General features: G+C 48.2%; 1 protein-coding gene across 4 annotated transcripts in view; it reads left to right on the top strand.

Annotated features, from left to right (window-relative positions):
• Positions 1 to 19,026, top strand: part of SLC24A3 (solute carrier family 24 member 3) — a 466,771-nt gene extending 447,745 nt beyond the window's left edge. The window contains exons 16-18 of one of the 4 annotated variants that reach the window (XR_009703089.1): positions 15,567 to 15,632; positions 17,196 to 17,628; positions 18,126 to 19,026. Coding sequence is in view for 3 of the 4 variants with exons in the window: in XM_061207777.1 (XP_061063760.1) it covers positions 15,567 to 15,632; positions 17,196 to 17,345 (216 nt within the window). In the remaining variant the exon portion in view is untranslated. Of the gene's footprint in view, positions 1 to 1,324; positions 1,902 to 15,566; positions 15,633 to 17,195 lie in introns of those variants that run through there. The other 3 variants (XM_061207777.1, XM_061207778.1, XM_061207779.1) reach the window with 3 other exon arrangements.
• The last annotated feature ends 6,535 nt before the right edge of the window (positions 19,027 to 25,561 follow it).

The following is a 25,561-nucleotide window of genomic DNA, read 5'->3' as shown; positions in this document are numbered from 1 at the left end:
AGTTAGGCTGTGTACCCAGGAAGGAGTGGAGACGCGGATGAGTCCTGCGGTCCAGGGTGTCCGGTTGAGAGTGGAGTCCAAACAGGAGGGATTTGCTGGATAACCTTCTGCTGGGGCTGCTGAGTTGCTGCCGTCCGAGCGTCCACCCATATCGTAGGGCCTGTCTCTCTGCCGCCCCGAGCTGCCCCCTCCACTCCAGCCGTGCTGAGCGCACTGACTAACCCTGCCTCTGAGCTTCTTTTCCTGGGTCCCGTGTGGACCACCTCCCTTCTGGTTAACACATCTTTTCTGTACTTAATCTGAGAACAGTATTTTCCACTGTGTTTACACTCTCATTAAAGCCTCGCTGCTTCCTTTCAATACAAGTCACCTTGATTCTGTTTCGCCATTCCTAAAATAATCTCTCGGGTTTTTCCTACAGTCCACGAATCTGAACTTTACTTTTTTCTTCGTTTTCTCTGATTATAAAAATAGCTCATGGTCTTCATAGAAAATTAGAGGAACTTTAATTAGAGAAATTCTAATTAGAGAAAACTCTAGAGCAGTACCTGCCCAATAGAACTTTCTGCAGTGATGAAAATGTTCTAGCCGTACTGTGGGATATAGTAGCCACTAGCCCCAGGAGACATTTAAGCACTTGAAATGTGGCTGGAACAAGTGAAGGCCTGAATTTTTTAATTTTTATTTTATTTTAATGAATTTAAATTTGTATAGCTACATGACTTGTGGCTGCCCATGAGACGCTGCAGCTTTAGAGGATGAAATAAAAATCATATAGTGCAATCCAGAGATATCAACTGTTAACATTTCTGCATAGTTTTCTCTTCCTAGGCTGGTTGACATAGCTGATGTCACGCTACACAATTTTGCACATTGCTTTTTAAAATACTTCTTCTTACACACAGCAAACATATTTTCCTTAAAAATCTCATTAAAGACATCATTATTAGGCAGATTAATATCCTCATTATGCCAAAATTTACTTAATCATCCTGCTGCAGTTGGACACAGATGCTGCTTCAAGGTTTTCATTGTTATAACTAATGATGCCACAGACATCTTAATACATCAATCTTACAGAGTTTAAAGAGCTACAGAAATTAACCACAAAACTGTATTTACATTTGAGGCTATTTCTTTTGATTATTTTCCCAGAGTTGGAATTGCTATAGAGAAGACGAACGTTTTGGAGCTCTTTACACGTGCCTCATTATTTTTCAAAACTACAATGTTCATTTCATTTTATTTTATCCTAATCTCATTCCTGCAGTTTAGGGGCAGCTTCATGGCACCCGCATATTCTTTTCTTTTTTTTTTAACACAGCCTTCCCCTTCATGTTCTCACCACGGGAAGCTCGGTGAGGATGAGTATCCTCAGAGCACACAGGATGGGGCTCGTACATACTTGAGCCACGAAAAAGGTGTTGAATGTCATGGAAGCCTTGAGTGAATCGTCCGCTGCACTTGCACTAGCCTCACCAACATCTGCCTTTCATGACTTAGAGGGAAGCTTCAGGTCCAAGCTGAGACCTGGGGGCAGGGGAAGGTGCCCCTCCAAACCAATATTTTTTTTAAAAAATTGGTTCAGGGACTTCCCTGGTGGTGCAGTGGTTAAGAATCCTCCTGCCAATGCAGGGAACATGGGTTGGAACCCTGGTCCGGGAAGATCCCACGTGCCACGGAGCAACTAAGCCCGTGCGCCACAACTACTGAGCCTGTGCTCTGGAGCCTGCGAGACACAACTACTGAGCCCTTGCACCACAACTACTGAAGCCCGTGTGCCTAGAGCCCGTGCTCTGGAACAAGAGAAGCCACTGCAATGAGAAGCCCGCACACCGCAACGAAGAGTAGCCCCCGCTCGCCACAACTGGAGAAAGCCTGCGCGCAGCAATGAAGACCCAATGCAGCCAAAAATAAATAAATAAATAAAATAAAAATTTTAAAAATAAATAAATAAATGCCATTTAAAAAGAAAAAGTTGGTTCAACATTTATTTTTGAGGTGAGACGATGCTGCCTGAGTAAAGGATAGAGAAAGGTTCTGTCATTCAGCCTTCCCCGTTATCACCCAGTTCAGCTCAGGGCTCAAGCCTGTGTATCCCGCTCCAAGCAAGAGCCCTGCTGTGAGCACACCCTGACTTCCCTAGGACGTACTACAGGTGACCCTCTGTCGTTACATGGTCATGCTCGGTCTTGGATGTCTCCTTCCTCTCTCCAAGGGCTCTGCCTCTTCTAAATGCAGTGTACTGTCTGTCATTTCATTTCCTGATCCATCTTTACATCCCATCTTTATCGGCACCCCAGACTCCGCCTGGCTTCTGTGTCCCTGAACCCAGCTCGGAGTGCTGGGTATGGATCCACTGAGTTCAGCAACAATCCACCTGGTTGATTCCTGTTTGTTTCACCTTCCCACTTTCCTCTTGTCAAAGTTGTGAAGAAGTAAACTTCAGCCCTACATGAATTTCAACTACTTTTTGTTTTCTCTAGTGGCTAAAAAGCATGCAGCAAAACGATGAGAAGAAACTATGCTCTAAATAACCTGGAAAATCAGTCCATGAATAATAGATTTTTACCACCTTGAGTTTCTCCAGGGAGGGATGAACAGGCAGGAGCAGGGGACGCAAATCCTTCCAATGTCCCTAAGATCCATTATGTTTATTTTTTCTTTACTGGGATTACAGGGTCCAGTCACGGAAGGTGAAATCAAAAACATTGAAAAACAAACCTCAGAGCTCATCCTGGAGGTAAACCAACCCCTCTTACCAGCTGTGAAATCTTCCTGATTGAACATGAATTCCCAACTCCACGAGGCACTTTGTCTGCCATAAATCATGCCCTCTTTTCCTCTCCTGACATTCTCCCAACACTCTTTAGGGAACAGAAAATTAAACATAATTCTCATATCAGTAACACCCACAGCCATGAAAACACACCCTTTTCAGGTTCCAAACTCTAGTGATAGGGTGATATCATGAACACAAAAATTCAGGCCCTATTAGATGTCTGGCCCAAATTCATGTTTTCCATCTGTGGATGACGTAACTGGGTCATCAGTCAGTCTGGTCATTCTTCTGGAATTGTACAAGGAGCACATCAAATTCTGTGGTTGAAGATTGCCTTTATTTTTGAAGTTGAGGGGGAAATGCAGAAGAAGCAGGCCGCTTCTGGTTTATGAGTGGCCGTGGCACACAGGAGAGTGCTCTTGGGGGAAAACGTTTGGTTGAAAAGACCAGAGAAAGAAGCATTTATCCAAATGCTTCTGTTTCTGTAACCAGTGCCAGAGAGATCTTCATTTTATTCCAGGGATACCAGCGTCCAATGTAGGCCTCTCTTTTGAAAGTAGAAATTCAATAATCTGTAAACAGTTCATGAGCCCCAGGGAAACCAAGGGAGATTTCATTTTGCATATGGTGTGAGGTAGGGATCCAACTTCACTCTTTTGCATGTGGATATATAGTTGTTTCAGCATCATTTGTTGAAAAGGAGATTATATTTTGAACTTTTAAAATTCTCTGGGGAAAAAAACCTAGTTAATTTATTTTTCAGTACTATTCAAAACTTAGTAACTGTTAGGAAGCCCATGATTATATTGCAGTTACAGCAGTGTATTCTAGAATCCATGTTTAATAAATAGTGATAATCTTCACTGCCAGGAAAAGTTTTCATCCTGAAGCAGAACTAAAATGTAAATGGGCAAGAAGCAGGTAGAGGCAGCCAGGTGAGCTGAATCAGGGGAGGGGCAGAGTAATCAAACCACCCTCAGATCCAAGTGGCATTCTTTAAAATGCTACTTTTTACTTATTTTTCTGAGATAGTTTCATCTCTTTGATTGAGAGGGCATTCAAGGAGGGAGGAAATCTCTATGAGCAGACCCCCCGAGTCCTGCCCACATGCCTGACTCCTCTCATCCCTCCAGGCACTGCCCCCAAGCACAGCCCATGCTGAGCATCACATAAGCTCTTCCCCGCGTCCCTGTTGGCCTCCTCTCTTCCCTACTTTGTCTGACAGTTATTTACCCGGATCGGTTCCCTGTGGCTGGAGCCTGAGTGTAAAACCTTGTCCACTTCGCGTTTGCCATCCACACGGCAGGACATTTTACTTGTTTAAATAGAGAATACATTTTATTTCCTCAATTGCAGAGGCGAGCAATCCTCATACGTCAGTAGCTCCTGAGAGTATTGCAATATTTCAGTCCAGTTAAATAATGTATATTCATGGTGGTCATTCTCAGTCATCCAGACAAAATTAAGGATGAAATATTTTCATCAAAAGCAGTCAGGGTGCCGGCATGTAGAAGGGTAGACTTTAATTTTCTGGGAAACTTTACTTGTGAAGGCTACCTCTTTGTCTAATAATGGTAGACCAAAACAGTGGCCCAATTTGGCCCAACCAAGCTGTGTCTTTTGGTTTTCCTGGGAGCCAGGGATTGAAGAAAATTGTCCTCTGGAACCAGACCACCTCACAGAGCGGGGAAGGGCCACCAGCAAGGACTCCCCTGGTCTCTCTCTCCAGTTCATCCTTCAGGTATCAGCTTGGATGTCCACTGTGATCTCCCAAACCTGAGTCAGATGTCGCTGCTGTGTTTTTCATCAGCAGGTACCATCAAGGCTGACTTTGCCTCTTTGTCTGAGCCTCCCGCAGAGGAGTGATCTCCCCGAGGGCAGGAACTGTGCCCGTCTTACTCATTTATTGTTTCCTCTCTGCCTGGCACAGTGCCTGGTACTTAGAATATGCTCAAGAAATAGTTGTTGGATGGATGGATGGATGGATCCTAACTTTCCCATCCGCACCACCTCACTTGGGGAGGAAGACACTTGAGCAGAGCAGAAGGGAGGAACAGGCTGACCTGAGAAAAGTGCAGGGGATAAACAGAGCAGCACTGAGAATAGCTTAACATTCATCGAGTCCTTACTATGCGCCAGCAACTCCAGGGAGGCCATGCACACGTGGGCTCATCTAATTCTGACAACAGCTAAGTAAGACAAGCATCATTTCCACAACCGGTGCATATCGTGCATGTACTATGTGCCGGGAACTTGGTGACAAGCTGGGAATACAGAGTGAACAAGGCAGGCCAGCCCCTCCCCCTTAGACCGTGTGTCGGGCCGAGGGAGACAGACTCATGAGGGACAAACACGGGGGCACTGACTTCAGAGGAGAAGCCCGTGTAGATAGTGAGGTGGGCGTGTGACCGTGCGGGGCTCCCGTCACTCTGGACCCGCCGCCCAGGGCGGTGGGCTCTGTGCTGAGCAGCGAGTGGCCAAAAAGAGTGGGGGGTTTGAGGGGCAGGGGGCGCCTTGTAGAAAGAGAGTACCCCGGGCAGCTGTGTCTGAAAACAGAAGGAAGGCCAGGGCGCGGGGCGAGGCGGGCCGGGGTCAGGGATTCACTGTAAGTGCGGTGCTGTTCTAGGCCCGCTTCTGCAGGTCAGGCACCCAGGGCCTCAGAGCTTAAATCCCGCAGCCAGAAAGAGGCAGAGAGAGGACAGTAAGGTTTCTTCTCTTCGCACTGGGCCAGGGAGAACCGTGGCCAGAGCAAATCGTGGCACAGAAGCCGCCGTTCCCGGCTGGCGCCCAGGAGCGTGAGGGGTCATCGCTGGGGCCCCTGAGTTGGAGTCTTTGCTGGGAGAGACGACAGGGTCTGCTTATTAAGGCTTCGGTGAGCACTTCAACTTCATGTAAAGAGAGAAGGAGCCGGGAGGGAAGAGAACTCCTGACGCCCAGATTTCACAGGCGTTGGTGCAGCTCAAATCGCCACTGCCTAAGGCTGCAGTAAGTGGTGAGTCTACAGCAGTTTCTCTCTGGGTGTTGGAGGAACTGCTCTGGATCCTTCCATGAAGATGATCCATTTGTCCAGGCCCTGGGTCCCTCCGCCGCTTTCATCAGGCCCTTGGGGGCCAGCCCCCGTGCCCAGGCACACTGTAGGGGCACCAATGTGTAACTTCATGCCGAGATGCAGAAGTTGCTTGGAAAGATAGTTCCAGGTTCATGCAAAAGCGCATTTAGAGGCTTATGGGCCATGAGCAATTTGGTCTCCCCTCAGATCCGCCTCCAGCTCTTCCCGGGAGAGGGTGTCATTTCCGAAAGGACACTCAGGGGCCTCCATCTATTAGCATTTCAGTAACCACGTGACATCTTTCTGTAGCTCTGACATCGGCACCCAGCAGCCTGTGTGGGTTTAATGGCCTCCTCGCCCTAGCAAGCGACCTGCTACAATTCTGAAGCAATTTTCCCATCTTGCCTAGATGGATTTCCAGGTCACAATTTTTGGATAATTACCACTGAGACAGCTGTTTTGTGCAAGGATTAGGTTCAGGCATCTGACAGCGAGGAACCAAGGCAGTTTTACAGATTTTGGCATTTCTTAGTACTTGTGTCTTGCTCAGAAGCCAGCTAGCTACCTAAGTGCCCCCAGTAAAAACTATTTCTAAAAGTCAGTTTGGAAAATGAGTACTTCTTGTCCCATTTTGGTGACAAATGTCTGTTCCGCCTGCTCCAACCGAACGAAGAAAGTCACCAGGCAGGCTCCGGGCAGCCAGGGCAAATCTGATTTCTGAGCTGGGGCTTAGAAATGTAAATTAAATCTAAGAAGCAATGAACGGAGGCAGCAGAGGGTGTCTGTCTTTTTCTGTTTCCAAGCAAGAGCCCACCTGATTCCAGAATCCACAGAGGTAAAAAGAAGTGATCAGAAATGTTCTCATCCTTCTTCTGGTCAGACATGAACTGACTGCTTTCTGTGTGCTAAGCTGGTCGCCATTGCTGGGGACACCTCAGTGAGCTGGACAGACACCATCCCGTGCTCCTGGAGCCCCAGCCTCTGGGAGGAGATGACCACACAGGCAATTCCGAACCCAAGTGTGATGTGTGCTCTCCTGAGAGCTGGTCATGCGGGAGTCGTGGCAGCATGTGGTTGTGTGTGGCAGAGATCAGGGCACCTGGAATGCATGTGAGGAAGTGACACTTATTCTGAGAATCTGAGATTATCAGAAACCAAGCAGGTAAAGGTGAGAGGCTTTTTCTAAACAGAAGGAACAGCTAGTAAAAGACCAAGATACTAGAAAGTTCTGTGCACGGAAGGACCCGAGGACAGCTCCTCTGCCTGGGTGCAGAGGGTGGGGGTGGGAGGCGGGGAGGTAGAGGGATGAGTGGCAGGAATGAACTAGAGCCCAGAGAGGCCACGTGGGCAAGAACACTGAGAGCCGTGGTCATGGAGACAAGGAAGGGGGTGGTGTGATTGTCCTATTAGGAAGAAGATTCCAGCTACTGCGTGGGGAAAGGGTTGGAGCCAGACAAGACAGAGGCCGAAGACCAATTATGAAGCATTTGTAGGAAAGAGAAAATATGTGACCTGGGGAAGACAAGCCTGGGTAGGGGTGGAGGGGAGCATATCTAAGAGGCAGTGCCCAGGGTTCCATTTAGGACAGATTAGGTTTGATGTGTCTGAGGGTCGTCCTGGTGGAGATGTCAGGTAGGCAGTGGGATAAAGGCGTCTGAAGTTAAGAGGCAAGGTCTCCGTTTGGCAGTCGAGAGCATTAATGTGGGTTTTCAAGCATAAAGCTCATACAGGAAATAAGTGTAAATAGAGAAGAGAGCCCGGAACCATATCCTGATGTCAGGTAGGAAAAAACCATCCAGTGAAGGAGGCTGAGGAGTGGTCAGCCAGAAAGGGGGAGGACTGGGAGAAAGTGGGGCCCGAGAATGTTTCCAGAAGGAGGGAGTGGCCACGTGGAGGAAGGCTTTTCCCAAGGTCCTTCTTCCAAGGCCGGCTGTCTGCCAGCCATCACCTCCTCCAGGAAGCTGCCCCAGCCACGTCCACTGCCTCTGCAGTCACGTGGGCGGTCATCTCCCCTCCGCCTCTGAGAGCAGAACTGTGTCCGACTCAGCCAGCGCGCCCATAACCCACCAGTCGGTTCTCGATGTTTCTGCATCTTCCTTCTCGCCTTTTCAGCGAGCATTCCTAAATCAGGCTTCTGGTACCTGGATGCTGCTCCAGTTGCCGGACCAGTGTTTCCTTTTACTGAAAACGCTGCCCCAACCCCCAGGGGAAGAAGAGACTTACAGAGCTCTTCCCCACCCCACCCTTGGTTGGCACCTTGCACTTGACCTTGGCAGGAGTATCGACACCATGGACACCAGCAAAATGCAGAAAGCGCTGCCAGGGCCCGTCTAAATACAAGCTGTTCCCACAGACCTGGAGGGGTAACTGGGGATCGTTGGGCGACATGGCAATGAACGGTTCTTCTTGAGGCTGTTCTAACAAGACCCTGGGGGCTACCATGACACCACCCAATCCCCTGAAGGTGAATCTTGCCCTTTAGATTTCAGGTGCTGGTTCAGGAAAATGAGATGTGATACCTGGGGGAAGACAGGGTCTTTACCGGCCCCCCAGGAAAGGGCTGACCTGGGTCACCAAGGCCTGAAGCAGATTCAGTCCCACTGTCTATCAAAGTTTAGATCCCCCAGAGACCACTACATCCTGAGACAAGGATGGGGTGAGGCATTTATTCGGGGGAGAGGGAGGAGGAAAGCCCAGTAGGGAGCGGGGAGGTGTGACGGGAAGGCAGGCAGCAGCAGCAGCCGGAGGGACACTGGTGGGGCGGGTGGCACTTCCGCATTTCTGGGAGGAGCCCTCAGGCACAGATGCCAGTACTGGCTCTGGAGAGTCAGCTGGCTCCACCGAAGTGGCAAGAGGGTGGGAGCAGCACGGGACCTGGATGGGGCCCCAGGCCTCTGCTGCACGGGCATCTGTGGTTCTTGCTGTGCATTCAGGACTCTTCCAGAAAGGGTGGGCGGGAAAGGCCCAGATGCCACTTTGGAGAGTTCTTAGCAGGTGAAGAGAACTCTGGCTTTTTCCTTGTGCCCTGCAAGGTGCAGGGAAGAGTCTAGAATTTACAGGCTGAAGCCCGACTCTGAGTGCAGGCTTGACCCCTTACCAGCTTCGTGGCCGTGTGTGATATTGTGATTTATGATAAGGAATATACATTTTACTCTTCGTTTCTAGCACGGGGCTCCTAAAACCCTCAGAATTTCCTGAGGAGAGCTACAAAGATGTCTTTTTTTCTGTTAATGAGGTGACTTTAGGTCAGCACCTAAGGATGGGGACTGCTTGGCAGGAGAACCAACCCTGTGATTTGAGGGTTGGAACCGCCTGAACTCTGGGGTGAAGAGAGGGGCTGGAGGTGCAATCAGTCACCAGTGGCCGTTGATTTAATCAGTTGTGCCTCTATAATGAGGCCTCCGTGAATACCCAAAAAGGACGGGGTTCAGGGAGCTTCTGGGTTGGTGAACACATGGAGATTCAGGGAGAGCGGCCGCCCCCCGAGAGGACATGAAAGCCCCCAGCCCTTTCCCCACACCTTGCCCTGTGCCTCTCTTCCATCTGAGTTATATCCTTTTATAATAAACCGGTTATCTAGTAAGGTAAAGGTTTTCTCCGAGTTCTGTGAGCCCTCTAGCAAACTAGTAGAACCCAAGAAGAAGGTTCCTTCTTGGAACCTCCATGGGAACCTCTAATCTATAACCCAGTCGTCAAAAGCACAGGTGACAACCTGGACTTACAGCTGGCATCTCAAGGCGGGAGGCGGGTACAGCCTTGCAGGGCTGAGCCCTAACCTGTGGGAGCTGCTGCGGCTTCCAGGTAGGTAGTGGCAGGTTAAAGTGCAGGCCACTCAGCTGGTGTCGCAGAATTGCTTGGATGTGTCGGGGGAACCCACACCCGCGCGCTGGTGAGCAGAATCTTACCTTGGTTAAGAGCTTCACTGCCCTGAGCCTCAGCTGTCTCACCTTTACAGGGAGAACAAGCCACCTCGAAGAGTAGCCACTAGAATTCAGTGCAACCCTGTGTTTGTGTGCGTGCTCTGGAACGGAAGGGACTTGGGCACCAGCTGCCTTTAACGTGCTGCTTTTCTGTCGGCTTGTTCACTTTCTGACGTCATTTAATTGTTCAAGGAGAGAGATCCCCGCCCTGTGATGTTATACAACGTAAAGTCACGGCTGGACGCATCCATTTGGAACCAAAGCCCAAGCAAGTGTTCAAACTACCCAAGTCAGAAAATGCAAAGGACACACCACATGTGTTCCAAGTTATAAACCAAATTAGAGAAAATCCAGGGGCTTCTTGTTTTTCTGAAAAGAATTTGCTGGTTGGGTGGAGCTGACCTCAAAACATACAGAGATTTTAAACTGTAATGTGGAGAGAGTCGGAGTCTTTGAGGCTGGGGGTTTAGGTCCTCAAACAAACGGTGTAGGATTCAGGGAGTTGTTTTATGAGCCACGTGCACACGGGAAACTAGGGGTGTCATGGTCTCTGTGTGCGTCCCTACTAAAAACCACACATCCACGGAGCCTAAATTCCTGTTGACTTGGGAACAAGCCAGCCTCCTGTTTCCTCTCCAACAACTGCCAAGAGGGAATTGGGGAATGAAAACTCGTAGTTTCGAAGGCAAGAAATAAAAACAACGTTAAATGTCAGAGCTGAGCAATCCGAGTGTGTTGCCTGCTCTCAGAAGGGCATTGCCATGGGGACTCCCTGCCTTTGCACTTCCTGGGCCTCGCATCTCTGAGGCAGGAGTGGGGAGACGCCAGTTTAGGTCCACACTGTGCAGCTGGAGCTCCAAGTCTTTTCCAGAGGTTAGCATCTTAGCTAACCCTAAGATTGTCTGGCTTAGCAAGCCCCCAAGAAACTAGTTGTTCAGGAGGGTTAAGATTTGCTGCCCTCAGGGAAACTTACTGGGGTAACGAAAATGTTTTATATTCTCATTGGGGTGTGGGTTACCTGGGTACACGCATTTGTCAAAACTCATCCAGCAGTCCACTTGAGATCTGTGCGTTTTACCATATGCAAGTTTGCCTCCACTGGGGGGGAAAAAGGTAATTTTGGTGCCCTCTGACTTTCTTGCTTAAAAAGATCAGGCTTAAAGCCAACCTTCACCGTGGTCAGTCTCCCCACCCACCTCTCCAGTCGTGCCCCTTGCCATCCAGCCTCACTGCCTTACACATAACACACACACACACACACACACACACACACACACACTCTCTCTCTCTCTCTCTCTCTCTCTCTCTCTCTCTCTCTCTCTCTCTCTCGCAGCATCACCAGCAGATGCTCACTTAAACATACAGTGTGTGGAGTTAGGGGGGCAGTTAGGTGCTGTGTGGAATGACAAAAAGCTCAAGACCCAGGCATCTGCCCTTAGAGCACTGAGACTAGCTGGGGAGGTAAGAAGCCGGCCCCCCCGGGGAAAGTTAGGATGAGATCAGCGTCAGCTGGGGGATAAAGCCAGCAGGGGCCCAGTGAACTTGGAAGAGGCAAAGGACCTAGGGAGGGATGGGCAGAGTAGAAGTGGGAAGGAGGTGAGGGCCCCATCTGACTCAACTGCATGTTCCCAAAGAGGATGGGCGTGGGGGGAGGCAGTGAATTGCTCCAGTTTGGTAAGGGCTACCAGTGCCTGATGGCAGAGAGGGGCTGCCAGCATGTGAGCTGGTGCCTTTGAGGTCCCGGAGGAGTCCCGAGCTGTCTTCATTCTCTTCATTCTCGTGTCTCCACTGTCAGCCTCTTTTCATTTTGCTTGTGTTATAAAATCAATACACACCAATAGCCCCAAACTAGAAGCAGCCCACCAAGAGGAGAATAATTAAACAATCCATCATATATGTACGCTGTTAAAAAAGAACTGAGCATATTTGAAAGTTGCTGAGAGAGTAGATCTTAAAAGTCCTCATCACAGGAAAGAAAAATGTTTGTAATTATGTATGGGGACTGATTGTGGGGATCATTTCCCAGTATATACAAATATCAAGTCATGATCTTGTATACCTGAAACTAATATAATGTTAGATGTCCATGATACCTCAATAAAAAAAATGAAATGAGCTATCGATGCAATGAAAAACATCAAGGCATACATTTAAAAAAATCGTATGCTGAGTAAAAGGATCCCGGCAGAAAAGAGTGCACACTGTGAGATGCCATTTATACGACAGGCTAAACCAACGTATGATGGAGAAGCTTAGAGCAGTGACTACCCCTGGGTGAGACTGGCTGGGAGAGCAAAGGAGAGCTTTCTGGGGTGATGGAAGTGCTGTACGTCACGGCTGGAGTTTGGGGGACATGGGTGTATGCATTTCTCAAAACACATTGAATGGTGCAATTATGATTTGTGAATCTCACCATATGGAAATAGCATCTAAAAGTGAAAGAGCTGTGAACTACTAGTGAACCCTGTGTAGTGAGATGCAGGCTGAAGTGATGGGGGTGACATGTCCTAGGTTACTTTGAAGTTCATTAAAAAAATAAGATGCTCTGATTCTTTCAACTTTTCTGAATGCTTAAAAGCATTCATAATAAAGTGTTAGGTGAAAAAAAAAAGCTATACACACATAAAAAAAAGTGGGGCAGGGAGACAGGGAATTTGGGGCAGGGATTGCATTGCTTCTGGAACATCATCCAGGGTCTCTCTGGCCAGTCCCCCCTGCCCCACAGAAGCACTGCCCTTTTTGTAAACCACACGCAAAACGCCACCTCAAGGGCATTCCTGATCGTTCACCGATTATATATCAAGCACGTGGTCTGTGCCCAACCCCGTGCCAGGCGGAGGATGAAATGCCATGGTCCCTGCTCTCATGGGGTTTGTCACCTACTGAGGCATTGACCAGGGAGCTGCCAGGTGACGACTGTATCAAAGTAGCAGCTGGAGGGCCAGGGAAGTGGGCCCAGGCAGATCACGAGTGGATGGAGAACAATGGCCCAGATTTATTGAGGACTTTATACACCAGCTCCTATTCACTGAGGTTTGGGGAAGTTAAGTCACTTGTCCATGATTATATAGCGAGTGGGTGACTGAGCGGGAAGCTGGGTCTGGAGCCCATACCCTAAACCAGGGGTCGGCACACTTTTTCCAGAAAGGGCCAGAGAGGAAATACATTAAGCGCTGTGGGCCATACCGTCTCTGTCAGAACTACTCGGCTCTGCCATTGTAGCATGAAAGCAGCCACAGGCAATGTGTCAATGAATAAGCTGAGTTACAATAAAGTTTTATTTATAAATGCAGGCCATGGGCCAGTTGTGGCCCATGGGGTCACATGGGCCACAACTGGCCCATCGCCTGCATTTGCCAACCCCTGACTCCAACCACCGATAGTCTCCAGTGGCTGGAGGTGTTCATGTTGGAGCAGAGGCAAGTGAAGGAGCCCTCATTCCTGACTGTCACGTCCATGGGGAAGTGGAGGTTCAGTAAGGTAGCAAGGAACCGATGCAGGCGTCGAGAGCCCAGGTCTCTAATTAACAATGAAAAAACAAAAATACACCCCTGGGTGCGTGTGGCAGTCCATTAGCCAAGGAAGCTGCAGAGAAAAAGGTGAAAAAGTGAAAAATACTCAGAAACCCCACAAAAGTTGGTTGTCTTTAGAGACGACTTACAATTTCAGCAGCACTGTCCTTTGAGACTTTATGTGAATGTAGACAAGGTGAAGTTCCAAAGCTTTGGTTGAACATGATTCCTTTTGAAAAGCCTTGGCCAAAGAGAACTGTCCTGCTTTGTCTTGCTCTCACTGGCTCTTGGTTTCTTAAGGGCAGGAAATCACTTTACTCAATCCTTGTTGCTGACAAGGATTGGAGCCTGGAGCTCACAGGGCAAGCTGGGCTGGGAATGCAATGGCCCCCTTCTTGGAAGAATCCACTCAGTGTTGAGAATTAGGAGCTCAGAAGAGACTCTCTTTCAGTACAAGTCATTTGTGATGTACTCCTGGGTGTTGGCCTCTTTATACTAACACAGCTGATGAGAGGGGGAAACTCTAGCCACAGCCTGGCTGAGGGTCTGCAGGAAGTTAAGCTACCAGCTGGTCTGAGATGGGGCTGATCTCCCATTTGTCTGCGATGGATTCACCAGGTCAACCCATTGCTTTAGTGTCACGGAGATATGATTTGTGTCCCTTAGTCTTCGGGAGGCATATGGTATGGGAATAATTTCCCAGCTGGGGTTCAGCAGATGGTTGGCTCACAGGGATTGTGTGGGCAGGGGAGAGTCCGGCCCGTTCCCTCCGACAGAACATCGCTTAGTGTTAGGCTTCTGGGTCCCCACAGAAAGGGTTGGCTATTTAGGGCATGCACTGTCCTGTCACCAAAAGATGAACTAACACACCTACCTACAGAGACACCCACAGGTTACCATACCCACACCTGGGGGTGAACTGGGGCAAGGGCGGCAAGAGGCACCTTGAACCTTGTCCAAACCACTCCTACCAATAATCACCACTTAGTTCTCTAATGAAATCAATCAACCTGCCTCATTTTCCTTTCTGTGAGCACAGGTGAGCCTTTGACTCCCAGCAGGACAGTGTACATTGCTGGGGGTCGGCAGTAGTCCCCCAACCTGCTTGCACATAAGAGTTTCCACGAGAACCGGGGAAAAATGAATGTCAAAGTCCCATCCTCAGGACGCTTGGAGGTCAGAAGTGGATTGACCTTTAGGACTTTCTCTTAAACTTTCTCGTGCATCCGAACTGTCTGGAGGGTCTATTAAAATACAGGTTGATGAGCCCTGTTCCTAGAGTTTGCTGATTTGGGAGGTCTGGGTGGGGTCTGAGATTCTGCGTTTCTAACAAGCCTCCAGGTGACGCTGCTGCTTCTGGTCAGGGGGGCACCCTGTGAGCACGGCTGCCCTGAGGCACCCCTCCTATTTCCAGGCAGCCGGCCTCAGGACCCAGGACAAAGCAGAAGGGGCATCTTCACGACACCATGGAAGAAACTTTACCATCTTTGTCGGCCTGGTTGGCCCCTTAATACTCTCTATCTGCTCTGTCTAGTACTGCAGCCACTACTCATATGTGGTTCTTCTAATGTAAATTTGAATTAATTAAAGGTAAGATTAAAATTTTTGTTCCTCTATTGCTTGAGCCACCTTTCAAGTGCTCAAGAGCCCCATGTCCCTAACGGCTACCATACTGGACAGCACAGATGTAGGACATTTCCACCACTGTGGGAAGTTGTACTGGACAACACTGTTCCCTAAGAATTCCGGAAATTGTTTTTTTTCTTCAAAGTTTGCCAGTTAACCCCACTGTATTACTGTGAAAAACAAACAAAACAAAATATCAGAAATGGAATGTTAACTCTTTCCTCTTCTTTGCTTGCTCAAGATAGCAACCCTCACTCACCACTTCCCATCAAGTTTGGGTGAAGGTCACAGACATTTGAATGCAACAGAGATAAAAAGTTTAGTAATATTTTTCAAAATGTTGCTCCCGTGACCCATGTTATTAAATTTACCCTAAAAGTTGTGTGTCGAGCAAGCTGAAGCTCCCTGGAGGTCAGGTCCCCAGGAAATAAGAATTAGGCCACACAGGATGGAGAATTCAAGTGGCCGAGGGGCAGTCAGTGGACACCTGCTGGAGGCTGAGAGGGCTCAGGCTGAGGCTGGACCAGACAAGGGTGCACCCTGGGCGTCCAGGAAATCGCCCGTCCCTACTGCGGAGCTGCCGTTTGCTCTCCATCCCTGGACTCACTGGTACTCACTGCCCCGCACTCCGCAGACATGCTTTCAGGAGCCTGACTCCCTGTCATCCTTTCTTACAGATTCGGCTAAACAGCAGGGGACTGATCTACTCCGTGGGCTTGCTCCTGGCCTCCGTCTTTGTCACGGTGGGTCTGCAGCTCTCTCCACTCTCCAGTTCCCATGTTCTTCCCCCACCCCGTGGGTTCTGTGGCTACAGTTTGTTTGGACACCAGACGGGCATGGCCTTCTGGTGGATGGAGACAGTCAGCCACCAGATGCCCCATCTCATGGCTGTTTCTTCCAGAAGTGGATCCTGGCAACCCATGAGAAAGCCTTCTCCCTCTCTGAAAGGAGCCAGCCTCCTCTCAGAAGCTGGGTCCATCTCATGTCAGACACAAATTTTTATCAAAAGTCAAAGGGAGATCCCACTTTTTCTGCAAGATTAGTCGACAGAAGGTTATATCCCAATTACCTGACTATTCCAGGTTACTAAACATCTTCATAAATCCATGGATTTGACCAATACTCAAAGACCGAGAACAGACTTGATTGACAGTGCACTTTTATGCCACTGCACTACCTTGGCCATCACATCCATTTGTACGATTTAATATTCCAACTCAACTGACACATTTGGTGGGAACAAGTTCACACCACCACATAGACTGATCCACTTGACTGTTAACATACACATATGTTACTGAATTTAACATACACATATGTTAACATACACATATGTTACTGAATTTTCACAATAAGAGACGCAGTGTGTTTTCTCCTGAATTTTTCAAGGAAATACTCATTGAATCACACCTGGTAGGTGAACATACATATACTAGAGAATGGGAAATCAGAAGGACAGGAGAAGTAATTTACAGGATCAGGATGCAAGTCCAGTGTCAAGGTTTTACCAAAGTAAATACTGCCTTACACAAAAGTGAAAACCCATATAAATCCATTCTTTTGCCGTTTAGGAGATTCTTCAGGTGGGTATGACTTAGGGTTATACTTGTAATGGTCATGCACTGTGCTTAATGCGCATATTCCCCCATCTGGAGCTCACCAACCCCCCACCCCACCCCGTGAGGTAGTCACTGATATCAGCCCCATTACCCAGGCCTGTAGGGAAGTTGTGTGTGACACCGGAGTGCTCGCTTCTAGCTTCGGGGCATCCCTGTGCTTCTCTGAAGCCCTACAATGCTGGGAGACGGGGTTCACCACTGACCAGCTGTCCAAGCTGGGCTGTTGAAGGGCCGAGAAGAAGTAGGTTTGGGGAGGAAGAGTTCAAACATCTTAAGTCTGCAGCGCCTATCTGACATCCAAGGGGACAGTTCTGGACAGCCTTTAGAAAGACGAGTCCCAGTTCAGGAGCAATCCCACGCTGGGCACGCCAGAACATAGGAGGGGTTTAGAGCCTAGGAGTTGGAGGAGACCCGCAACGGAGTGAGCATAGACAGGAAAGTGAGGCCTAGGTGTGAGTCCCGGCGCCCTCGGACAGTGAGAGGTCAGGATGAGGGGACAGGGTCGCAAAAGGAACAAAGAGGGAGCCATCGGGGAGGCAGGAGGGAAACCTGGCGCGCGGCTTCAGGGAGCCGGGGGCGGGGAGCCGGGGGGGTGGGCGGGGGGCCGGGGGGGTGGGCGGGGAGTCCAGGGAGAAGGACTGGGCGGGCCCCGCCCCGCGCCCTCTGACCCCGCTCTGTGCCTTGCAGGTGTTTGGCGTCCATCTGAACAAGTGGCAGCTGGACAGGAAGCTCGGGTGCGGGTGCCTTTTCCTATACGGCGTGTTCCTGTGCTTCTCCATCATGACTGAGTTCAACGTGTTCACCTTCGTGAACCTGCCCATGTGCGGGGACCACTGACCCGCGGCCGCCGCCAGCCGCGGCCCCTCCTTCTGTGCAATACGAGCCCGGCGCCCCGAGTCCGGCCCCGCGGCGTGGTCTCTGCGCTGCCCACCGGCCTCCGTTCCCGCCACCGGGTCGCCCCGCCCCCGGCCCCCTCCCCGCTCCCCGCCCCCCCCCGCCCGGCTCCGCCTTCCCGCCTTCTCCGCGTGAAGACTTACGACACCCGCGTGAATTTTCAAGCTCCATTTTCGAACAGTGACTGAGATTCTAGAAAAACTGGCTGCTAACTGGCCCAAGCCAGGTAAAACTTAGTACATCCCTCGTCCTTTTTTAAGTTATTGGTTGGAAGACTAGCCTAATTTATGACCCTAGACTGTGGAAGGAGAGAGAGGAGAGGGTCCATTGATGGTAGGGAGTGTTTGGGATTTCCTTATATTTGGCGCTGATTCCTAGGTTACTGGGTCTCGGGGGCTGTTTGGCTTTGGGGGATCCCCCTTTTTCTTCCTTTGCTTCCAGAGATTGAGAGTTTTTCTTGCATCTTCTTTCACTGGGCTCTGGGTCCGCCGATGACCCACGGGTGTCCCAGCTGTGTCCTCTGGGGTCGAGTCCCAGGTGCTGTGGAGCTTGTATGGATTTAGTGCTGATCCGAGGAGCGGCTGGCGAGGCCCTGGGACAAAGGCGTGACACGTCACACCCGGGGGTCTCCGCCGAGCCCTGCAGGCCTTCCCTGGGGCGCAGGGTTTTACGGGAAGAAGAGAGCTGCCCACCTGTCCATTTTGACCATCACTCTCTCCCCAGGTTCCTTCTAGCCTCTCAAGCAATAGTGGTTGCCCGCCTGCCAGAGGCCTTTGACTCAGGGCCCCGGTTAACCTCTCCATCCGAGAGCGCTAGGCAGCGAGCTGCAGGAGCTTCCCCGCCTGTGAGTCCCCGAGATGTGCTCTCTTTGCTTGGTGTTTGGGGTGACAGGGAGTGACCCAGAGGCCAACACCGCTTTACGCGCAGAAGGTACAGACACTGGTTTCTTGGGAAATGGAGAGACGCGCACTTTGCACAGACGTGGCCCGTCGGTACTGAGTACACTGGACCCTGACCGTTGGCTCGAGGGCCACCGTTCTAACTTCGGGACGCCGCCGCCCAGCTGTCCCAGCTCCACCGCTCCCTTCGGGGGCGGGGAAGGGGGGGGGCGGGCGGGAGGTACAGGAAGGAGAAAAGAGAACTGACACCTTGGAAACCGCAGAATGTGTTCAGTGCAGACTCGCTCAAGGGCATAAGTTATTGTGGACGTTGTTGCCAATCACTGCTCAGCAGCCCTGCTAGGTTTTGTCTGATGCTGGATTATTACGCAGATAATTCCACCGAGTTGAGACCCACCCATGCTTGTTATACTTGTATTTATTGAAACTGTGGATTCTTGCCCGTGCCGCCCCATGTATTTACTTTAAGCACTGATCACTTATTCATTCGGTATGGTTTTTCCCGTCCCTTGTACACATTCTGGTATGAATTGTAAAAATAACCTGCTACAGATGGGTTGAATGTTTGTCGATGGTGCAGACTGAGGCCGGCGTTCGCCGAGGGGCACCTGCCGGCCGGAGGAGCGGGAGAGGAAATCACCACTTCGGGCTCTCAAAGCCAAGACACACATGGATTCTGTTACACATTTTGCACTGGTTTATGGCGATTGTTTTCTCGGACGGTTAGTGTAAAATAAACTTCTCTGTTCTGTATCTTTCCTTGAGCTGCGCTCTTTGCTTTCTCCCCTGGAGTGAGGAGGATGCAGGGAAGGTAAAAAGATGGTGTCACCACGTGTTTACTGTTTCTGGGTTGACGCACGTGGAAAGCTGGTCCGTGTCTGGCAGATTGCAGGTACGACGAGGTGACAAATCATGGGTCCCCTCTGAATCTTGAAGGGACTCTGGGCCTGTTGTCCTGTAGAATACATGCGACATTATATTAGGAATTCTTTCAACTGGATGTGAGAGGAAGAGCATTCCAGATCTGACAGTGATGTCCAGCAGGGCTCAAGTCACCATCCTGTCTGATTTTACTAGTTTTCAACTGTGAAAGTTAAGACTTCCCCAAAGTGGATACCTTAAGAAAGACAGTAACGCATAATCGTAATAAGCCATATTCTAGATGACTCTCAAGAAATCATTACAGGGGACTTCCCTGGTGGCCCAGTGGTTAGGACTCCATGCTTCTACTGCAGGGGGCACGTGTTGGATCCCTGGTTGGGGAACTAAGATCCCGCATGCTGTGAGGTGCAGCCAAAAAACAAACAAACAAAGAAATCATTACCGGGATCTAAAAGTAGACCAAGATTAGTAAACAAGCCAAGTTTCCACCTGAAACTCAATATAACTGATTTATAGGAATCAGAAGAAACATAGCTGGTAATTCACAGCACCACTTTTTATTTAATTATTTTAAAAAATCTCTTCCCAGGTGGTGGAAAAATACTAGACACTTAGCTTTGTTTTGAGTGTTTACATCTAAAGGTGTTTTACTCCTATATGTGTGCTTTTTATAAATACACTCTAGACATGGAGTGGGTATTATCATTATGCAGATTGGTGCTTACAAAGCATAAGATGCTTTTACGTTAAATATTCTGTCATACTGGTCTTAATTAGTTTTAGTCTTAGTCTTTAGCAAAGACATTTGATCCAAAGCCTGAGTTTTTTTTGTATTTTTTTTTAACTCGTTTGCTGTGAAATCTTGAGAAACCATAGTTCCATGCTAAGTTTCTCAGAGAGAAAATTCTGGGGCGAGGTTGTTTCCGTGTTTCATGCATCATGATTGCTGACGTAGGAACTGGGGAGGTTTCCTTTCTGAAACAAGCCTCGGGCGTCTTTCTGCCCACATCTCAGCCATGCACTTTGGGTGTTGACCTGTCGATGGAGAGCGTGCTTCTAACTGGGCCGGCTGTCCAGCAATGCAGAACGGCTGATGTTGCTATTTTCACTGTGCTGGGATTTACTGGGGAGAGGTTGGGATGGTTTTGAGGGACGAACATTTTTTCAGTGTCTCAAACCTGATGGTATCACCAGAGGAACTCTATCAGCGGTTTTCTGGGATTTGCTCGTTTTGGTAAACTCCCAGGCTGTGATCTCATGCACGAGGGGACATCTCTGTGGCCCTGAATGGGGCGGGGGGCGTGCACCCCGAAGCTTGCACTTCCTCCTAAATAGCTTGGTTGACCCCACAGGGAGTACTGCCAGAATGCCCTCTTTCTGGAAAGTGTGTTCCCAACGTGGCCCGGGCCTGCCAAAGGTCACTGTCCCCACACATGCCCTTAGGTGGCCTGGGATACACTGAGAGGCCATGATGGGGGAAGTTTCCAGATGGCTTTGCCCCTTTCCAAAGGAAAGTTGTGGTCCCATCTTTCTAGAGAGAGTGCACTTTTATACGTACATGGTTTGTACAATATTTACCTCCAGAAAGACCTGGAGGGCTGCTTATTATGTTTTCCTAAATCTGTTGCTTCTGACATTTGTAGCTTAGTCCTAAATTTACAAGCTAGGGTTTGAGACTCTATATAGCTCAAACAGCAAATCTGAACTCATTTTAAGCACCCAGGCTTCAAAGAAAAGCCTAAATATTTTTTTTAAAAGAGAGGTTAGGGGTGATGATATTACAAAGTCCAGACAGTTTTCAGTTGTGGTATATAAAATAGGAATAACAGTCAACCTGCAATAAATATAATTAAGTGTAGCCTTATAACTTTACCTAATTGTTCATGAAGATAGTCAGATTTGAGGGAAAAATAGAAGTAGGAAATTAGAGACGGTGATGTTTGCTCTTTCCAAGATTTATTTTAATCTTTTCAAAATAGGATGATTATCCCATTAATAGATAATTATCCAATTATTCTGACCCATTTTGATCAACTATTTTGAAGTATTTAGATGGGACATCTCCATGTTGGATTTTGTGTAATCTCGTACTAATTAATAAGTCTCATTTATTTTGATATTTTCTGCAGTGGCTGCTCAATACACACACACACACACACACACACACACACACCATCTCTCTGACACCAGAACTTTGTATGAAAACAATTCAGTGAATCTTTGAAAGTTTTCCAGTTATCCAGCTGTCTATTGCAATCCAACTGCAGGAATGGGGTGGATTCAGCCAACTTTCCTCTGATAAATAAAAAGCCATGTGTCCATTGCATCATCATCTAGAGATTCAGGGCACTACAGAGATGCTGGAAAAGTCAGGGACTGAGGCCATGGACGAGCAGAGAAGATAGCAATGTACACAAGATAAATTATGCCTCAGGATTGATTTCACATTGAATTTTGTGGTTCATTTCAAAACACAGGGCAGGGTAATAAAGCTCCACCAAAATCTTTCAGATGGCTTACTGCTGCACTCAGGACATTTATTTCCTTAATAAAATATACCCAGGAGTCCCATTAACTTTTTTACTGAACCTCAGTTAACACTCTTGCCAAGTTGTAGAGATTTTAAATATAGTGAATAATCATACTCATTCTGGTTTTGGTCTTTCTTTTTGCAACAGGTGGGAGGAGGGGGAAGATGTAAGATGACAGTTTCAGCATATATGCTATTCAAGGCATAAACTGAAGTCATTTCATAAGCGAACGAAAATATATATGAATCGCATTTCTTCTTTACATAACGTCCATCTTATCCTGTTTATCAAAAGCTGAATTTGGCGATATATCTTCCCGTTTGCTGGGACAATTAATCCAGTAGCTGATTCCAGAGAACTGCATACAAAACTGGCAATGAAATTTGACAAGGAATTTCTGGATGCCTACAGTTGTTTTTTGGATACTTCTGAGCCATGCCTACAGGTTATTGCTAAAAAGAGATGCACATATGTGCAACATGCTTTCAGCATAAAACTAATCTCTTAAAATTTTTGCAGAAAAAAAAATGTACCCACTCAGTTTCATATCTTTCTTTCTCATACACAAGTCAGACGTTTCCCCCCTGTCCCATGACTGGTGAAGATGATTCATTTTTCAAATGCTAGATACAGTACTAACCCTATGCTCTGGTCAGACACTTTTACCCTAACCACCAACGGGTTTGAACCCAGATGCCTGCTGCTTTATCGTTAGGAGAATTTATTTTTTCCACTGGTTACAGGTTTGTGAAATACTAGTTCTGTAATATCTAAACATTCATTGTCATATCAGGTTGAATTGTTCCCTCCAGTTGCTTAAAAGTTAAATATTATTCAACTTCATATATGAAAAAATGCATTTACCCGCATTTACTCACCTTATTGTCTAAATCAGTGTTTCCTAAATTCAAGCATGCATCAGAATTACCTGGAGACTTATTAAAATACAGATTTTGGGGCCCTGCCCCTGAGTTTTTGGTTCAGTAGGTCTAAGGACAGGCCCAAGAATGTGCATTTCTCACCAACTCCCAGATGCTACCACTGCTAGGTCTGGGTCCCACTTCCAGAACCACTGGTGTAAATAATGTCTTTTGCCCATTAAGCCACATTTTTCCTACACCAGCATCTACCAGTATCATTGGTTTACAGCTTATGGAAAACACACACATACAGACGTGTACTATTTCTTTCATTCTTTCAAAATTCTTTTTTCTTTCTACTTCCACGAAGATTTATGAATGGCTGAAGGTAGGAATAGAAATATGGTCAGTTCTTCAAAACCCACATTCTCTATCATCTGGCAGCGTGCATCTGCTCCCGGCCAAAGACAATCTTTAAATTAAAACTAAAGCAGATCAAAGCAAATGGTTTAAGACGAAGATGCAGGAGAGCCAAGATTCTGGGGAAGTATTAGATTGAGAGAAATGTGAGCAGGCAACCACCAATTTCATTCCAGGTGAAAAAGATTTTGTTCTAAACTCCAACAAGACAAAGTATTGGTGAATATAGGAGAAGTTTTCTACGCAAAAACTTCTGCTTGCACATTACAACCATGTCTAAATAAGTTCCTAATCTAAAAATGTTGTTTTGATGCAAATCCACCCAACAAAGATGTCATGACTCAAAAAAGAAATAAGAGGCTTGCACCAGCGTCGGCCGTCATGGCCCAAGTGCTTCAGACTGTCACACGTGTCTGCATCGTGGTCTTGCCTATAAAACAGGAGCAGAACACCCCCAGCTCGAGATCCTGCCTGGGGCTCAGAAACCGGCATCCACAGTCGGCCTGGATCAGCTCCCACCTGGAAATGATTGCCTCTCCCAGGTGAGACCGTCACGGGCATGGCTGTGCCTGCAGCCAGACCTTAACTTGGACTTCCTGGCTTATCCACAGGAACCTCAGGGGACACACTGGGCTCTGGAATGACATGGTAAAAGCCACATTTTTTATATCCACTAAAAGCTTTGCTCAGAGTCAGGAAGTGGGTTTAGATAGTGCTATGCCCAATCGGGGAGGGGTAGGACAAGGAGGAAAGGCAAAGTCTTCCCTTCCAGAAATAAAACATTTTATACTTGGCTATGCCGGAACAGGGGTGGTCCCTGGAAGGCAAGGAAATCTCTCCCTGCGCTAAGAAGCGGTAGCATCACCCATCAAGTAAACTGCTAGCTTCCCAGGTAGCTTTGCTACTGGAAGGCTCACGTGTGTCACGTTACAGTTAATTGAATGTGAAGTACTTCTTCTTTTTCCAAGCCCCCTTGGTAATGGAGGCAGCTCTTTCACTCCCAGGCAGAATTTAACCTGCCGACTGGATGTTAACCAAGCACATTCCTTAGGAGGAAGAACAAGAAGTCTGAAGATATAAAAGAGATCTTCACGTGCCTTGGATGACCAGGTAACAGCGTTGTTCGTATGACTCTCAAAAGGAATCTAATCCAATTCCAAATTGTAAACTCCATTTTGGTATCTGTTTCAGGAAGGAATTCTGGCCCGGTGGTATTTTAACCCGGGTGGGCTGGCTACACAGAAAGTTTCACAGTTTCTACGTGTGAATTCTGGGACAAGACAGCCTTTTGGGGTGAGTGGTGAGTCTCCCTGCACGCCCTGCAGGGAGGTGACGTCATGTGTCACTGTTTCTTCTGAGAGTTCCTGGTTGTGGGTCAGTGGTCTGGAAAGCAGACCGGGTCCCTCTGTTTCCTCCCCCCACTTCTCATCCGTCACTGGTCCTGATCATTCTCACTTGGCACTTTGTCACGTGTCACAGCCTGACCTGACTTCTCCCTTCCGCTTGCCTGGAGGTGGGCAGAGCTGGGTTCCTCAAGGGCTCTCATTATCAGCTGAGCAGTGATGCTGACACACACCAAGTCCCCAGAGAGGGAGGGCTGGGGTACCAGCAGACCCAGGTTCTGTGATACATGAACTAAAGACAGGGAACATTTCTAACCCAACTTTCAAGCTCTTGGATAATGACATGGTGGCCATAATAGCATCCTTCTTCTTGTGAAAGGCATAATTCAGAGGAGCCAGCAAGGTCTGGACACAAGGGCAATTGGAGACACAAATCCCATAGAGATGAACTAGGTCAATTGTAACCGTTTGCGTGGTTTTCACGGGCCTGCTTGGCCCTGGCAGTGTCTGTTTCCCAGTGACAGGGGCGTTCCGGGGGCAACGGATACACTGAGAGTAGTTTCAGAGGGATACTGATGGGTGTCAGAAATGTGTTACCATAAAAATGTTTTACTTTCTCCACTATACTTGTGTAAACGAGGCAGGTTTCAGTTTTACCCTCAATGTGTGCAAAACACCTCTTCTTGTGTGAGAACTTCGCAGCTCAGGGGCCTCAGTTTCTTAGTCCCAATTAGAATTTTAAAGTAATAATAGTTGTTAAAGCTGCAATCTTGTGCCTCAGACTTGACCTGAAAGTGCAGGCACTAAAAATCTGCAAGTAGACCAAACCGAGAAGTCTTCTGCTCACTATTCAGAGACCCACCCCCCTCCCTGGAGAGTGGTCTATTTTGACAACAAGCCCAGAAGACAAATCCTAGGCCTCCCCACTGTGTGTCAGTGCTGGTCACGGGACTGAGTTCAGTCCTAAAGCAGTGGTCGTTGGTCCCACATTAGAATCACCTGGGGTGTATTTACCATTACCCATCCCCACCCCTGCCATAATTCGGAGCTGGGTGATGTGGTCACCTGTGTCGGGCTACCTGGTGTTTCTACCTGTGTCCCTGGTTCAGAATCACAGCTCGTGGAAGTATAATCAGACCATTTGGGATATTTTATTGTGCAGATCCAAAAAGGAATGCTGTGTGTCCTGTAGGTCTTTGCTGCTCAAAGTGTGGTTAGGCCTGC

Source organism: Eubalaena glacialis, chromosome 13 (assembly GCF_028564815.1).
Source record: "Eubalaena glacialis isolate mEubGla1 chromosome 13, mEubGla1.1.hap2.+ XY, whole genome shotgun sequence".
Lineage (NCBI taxonomy): Eukaryota > Metazoa > Chordata > Mammalia > Artiodactyla > Balaenidae > Eubalaena > Eubalaena glacialis.
The sequence above is the reverse complement of the archived record's forward strand: the minus strand, read 5'-3'. Positions and strand labels throughout refer to the sequence as shown.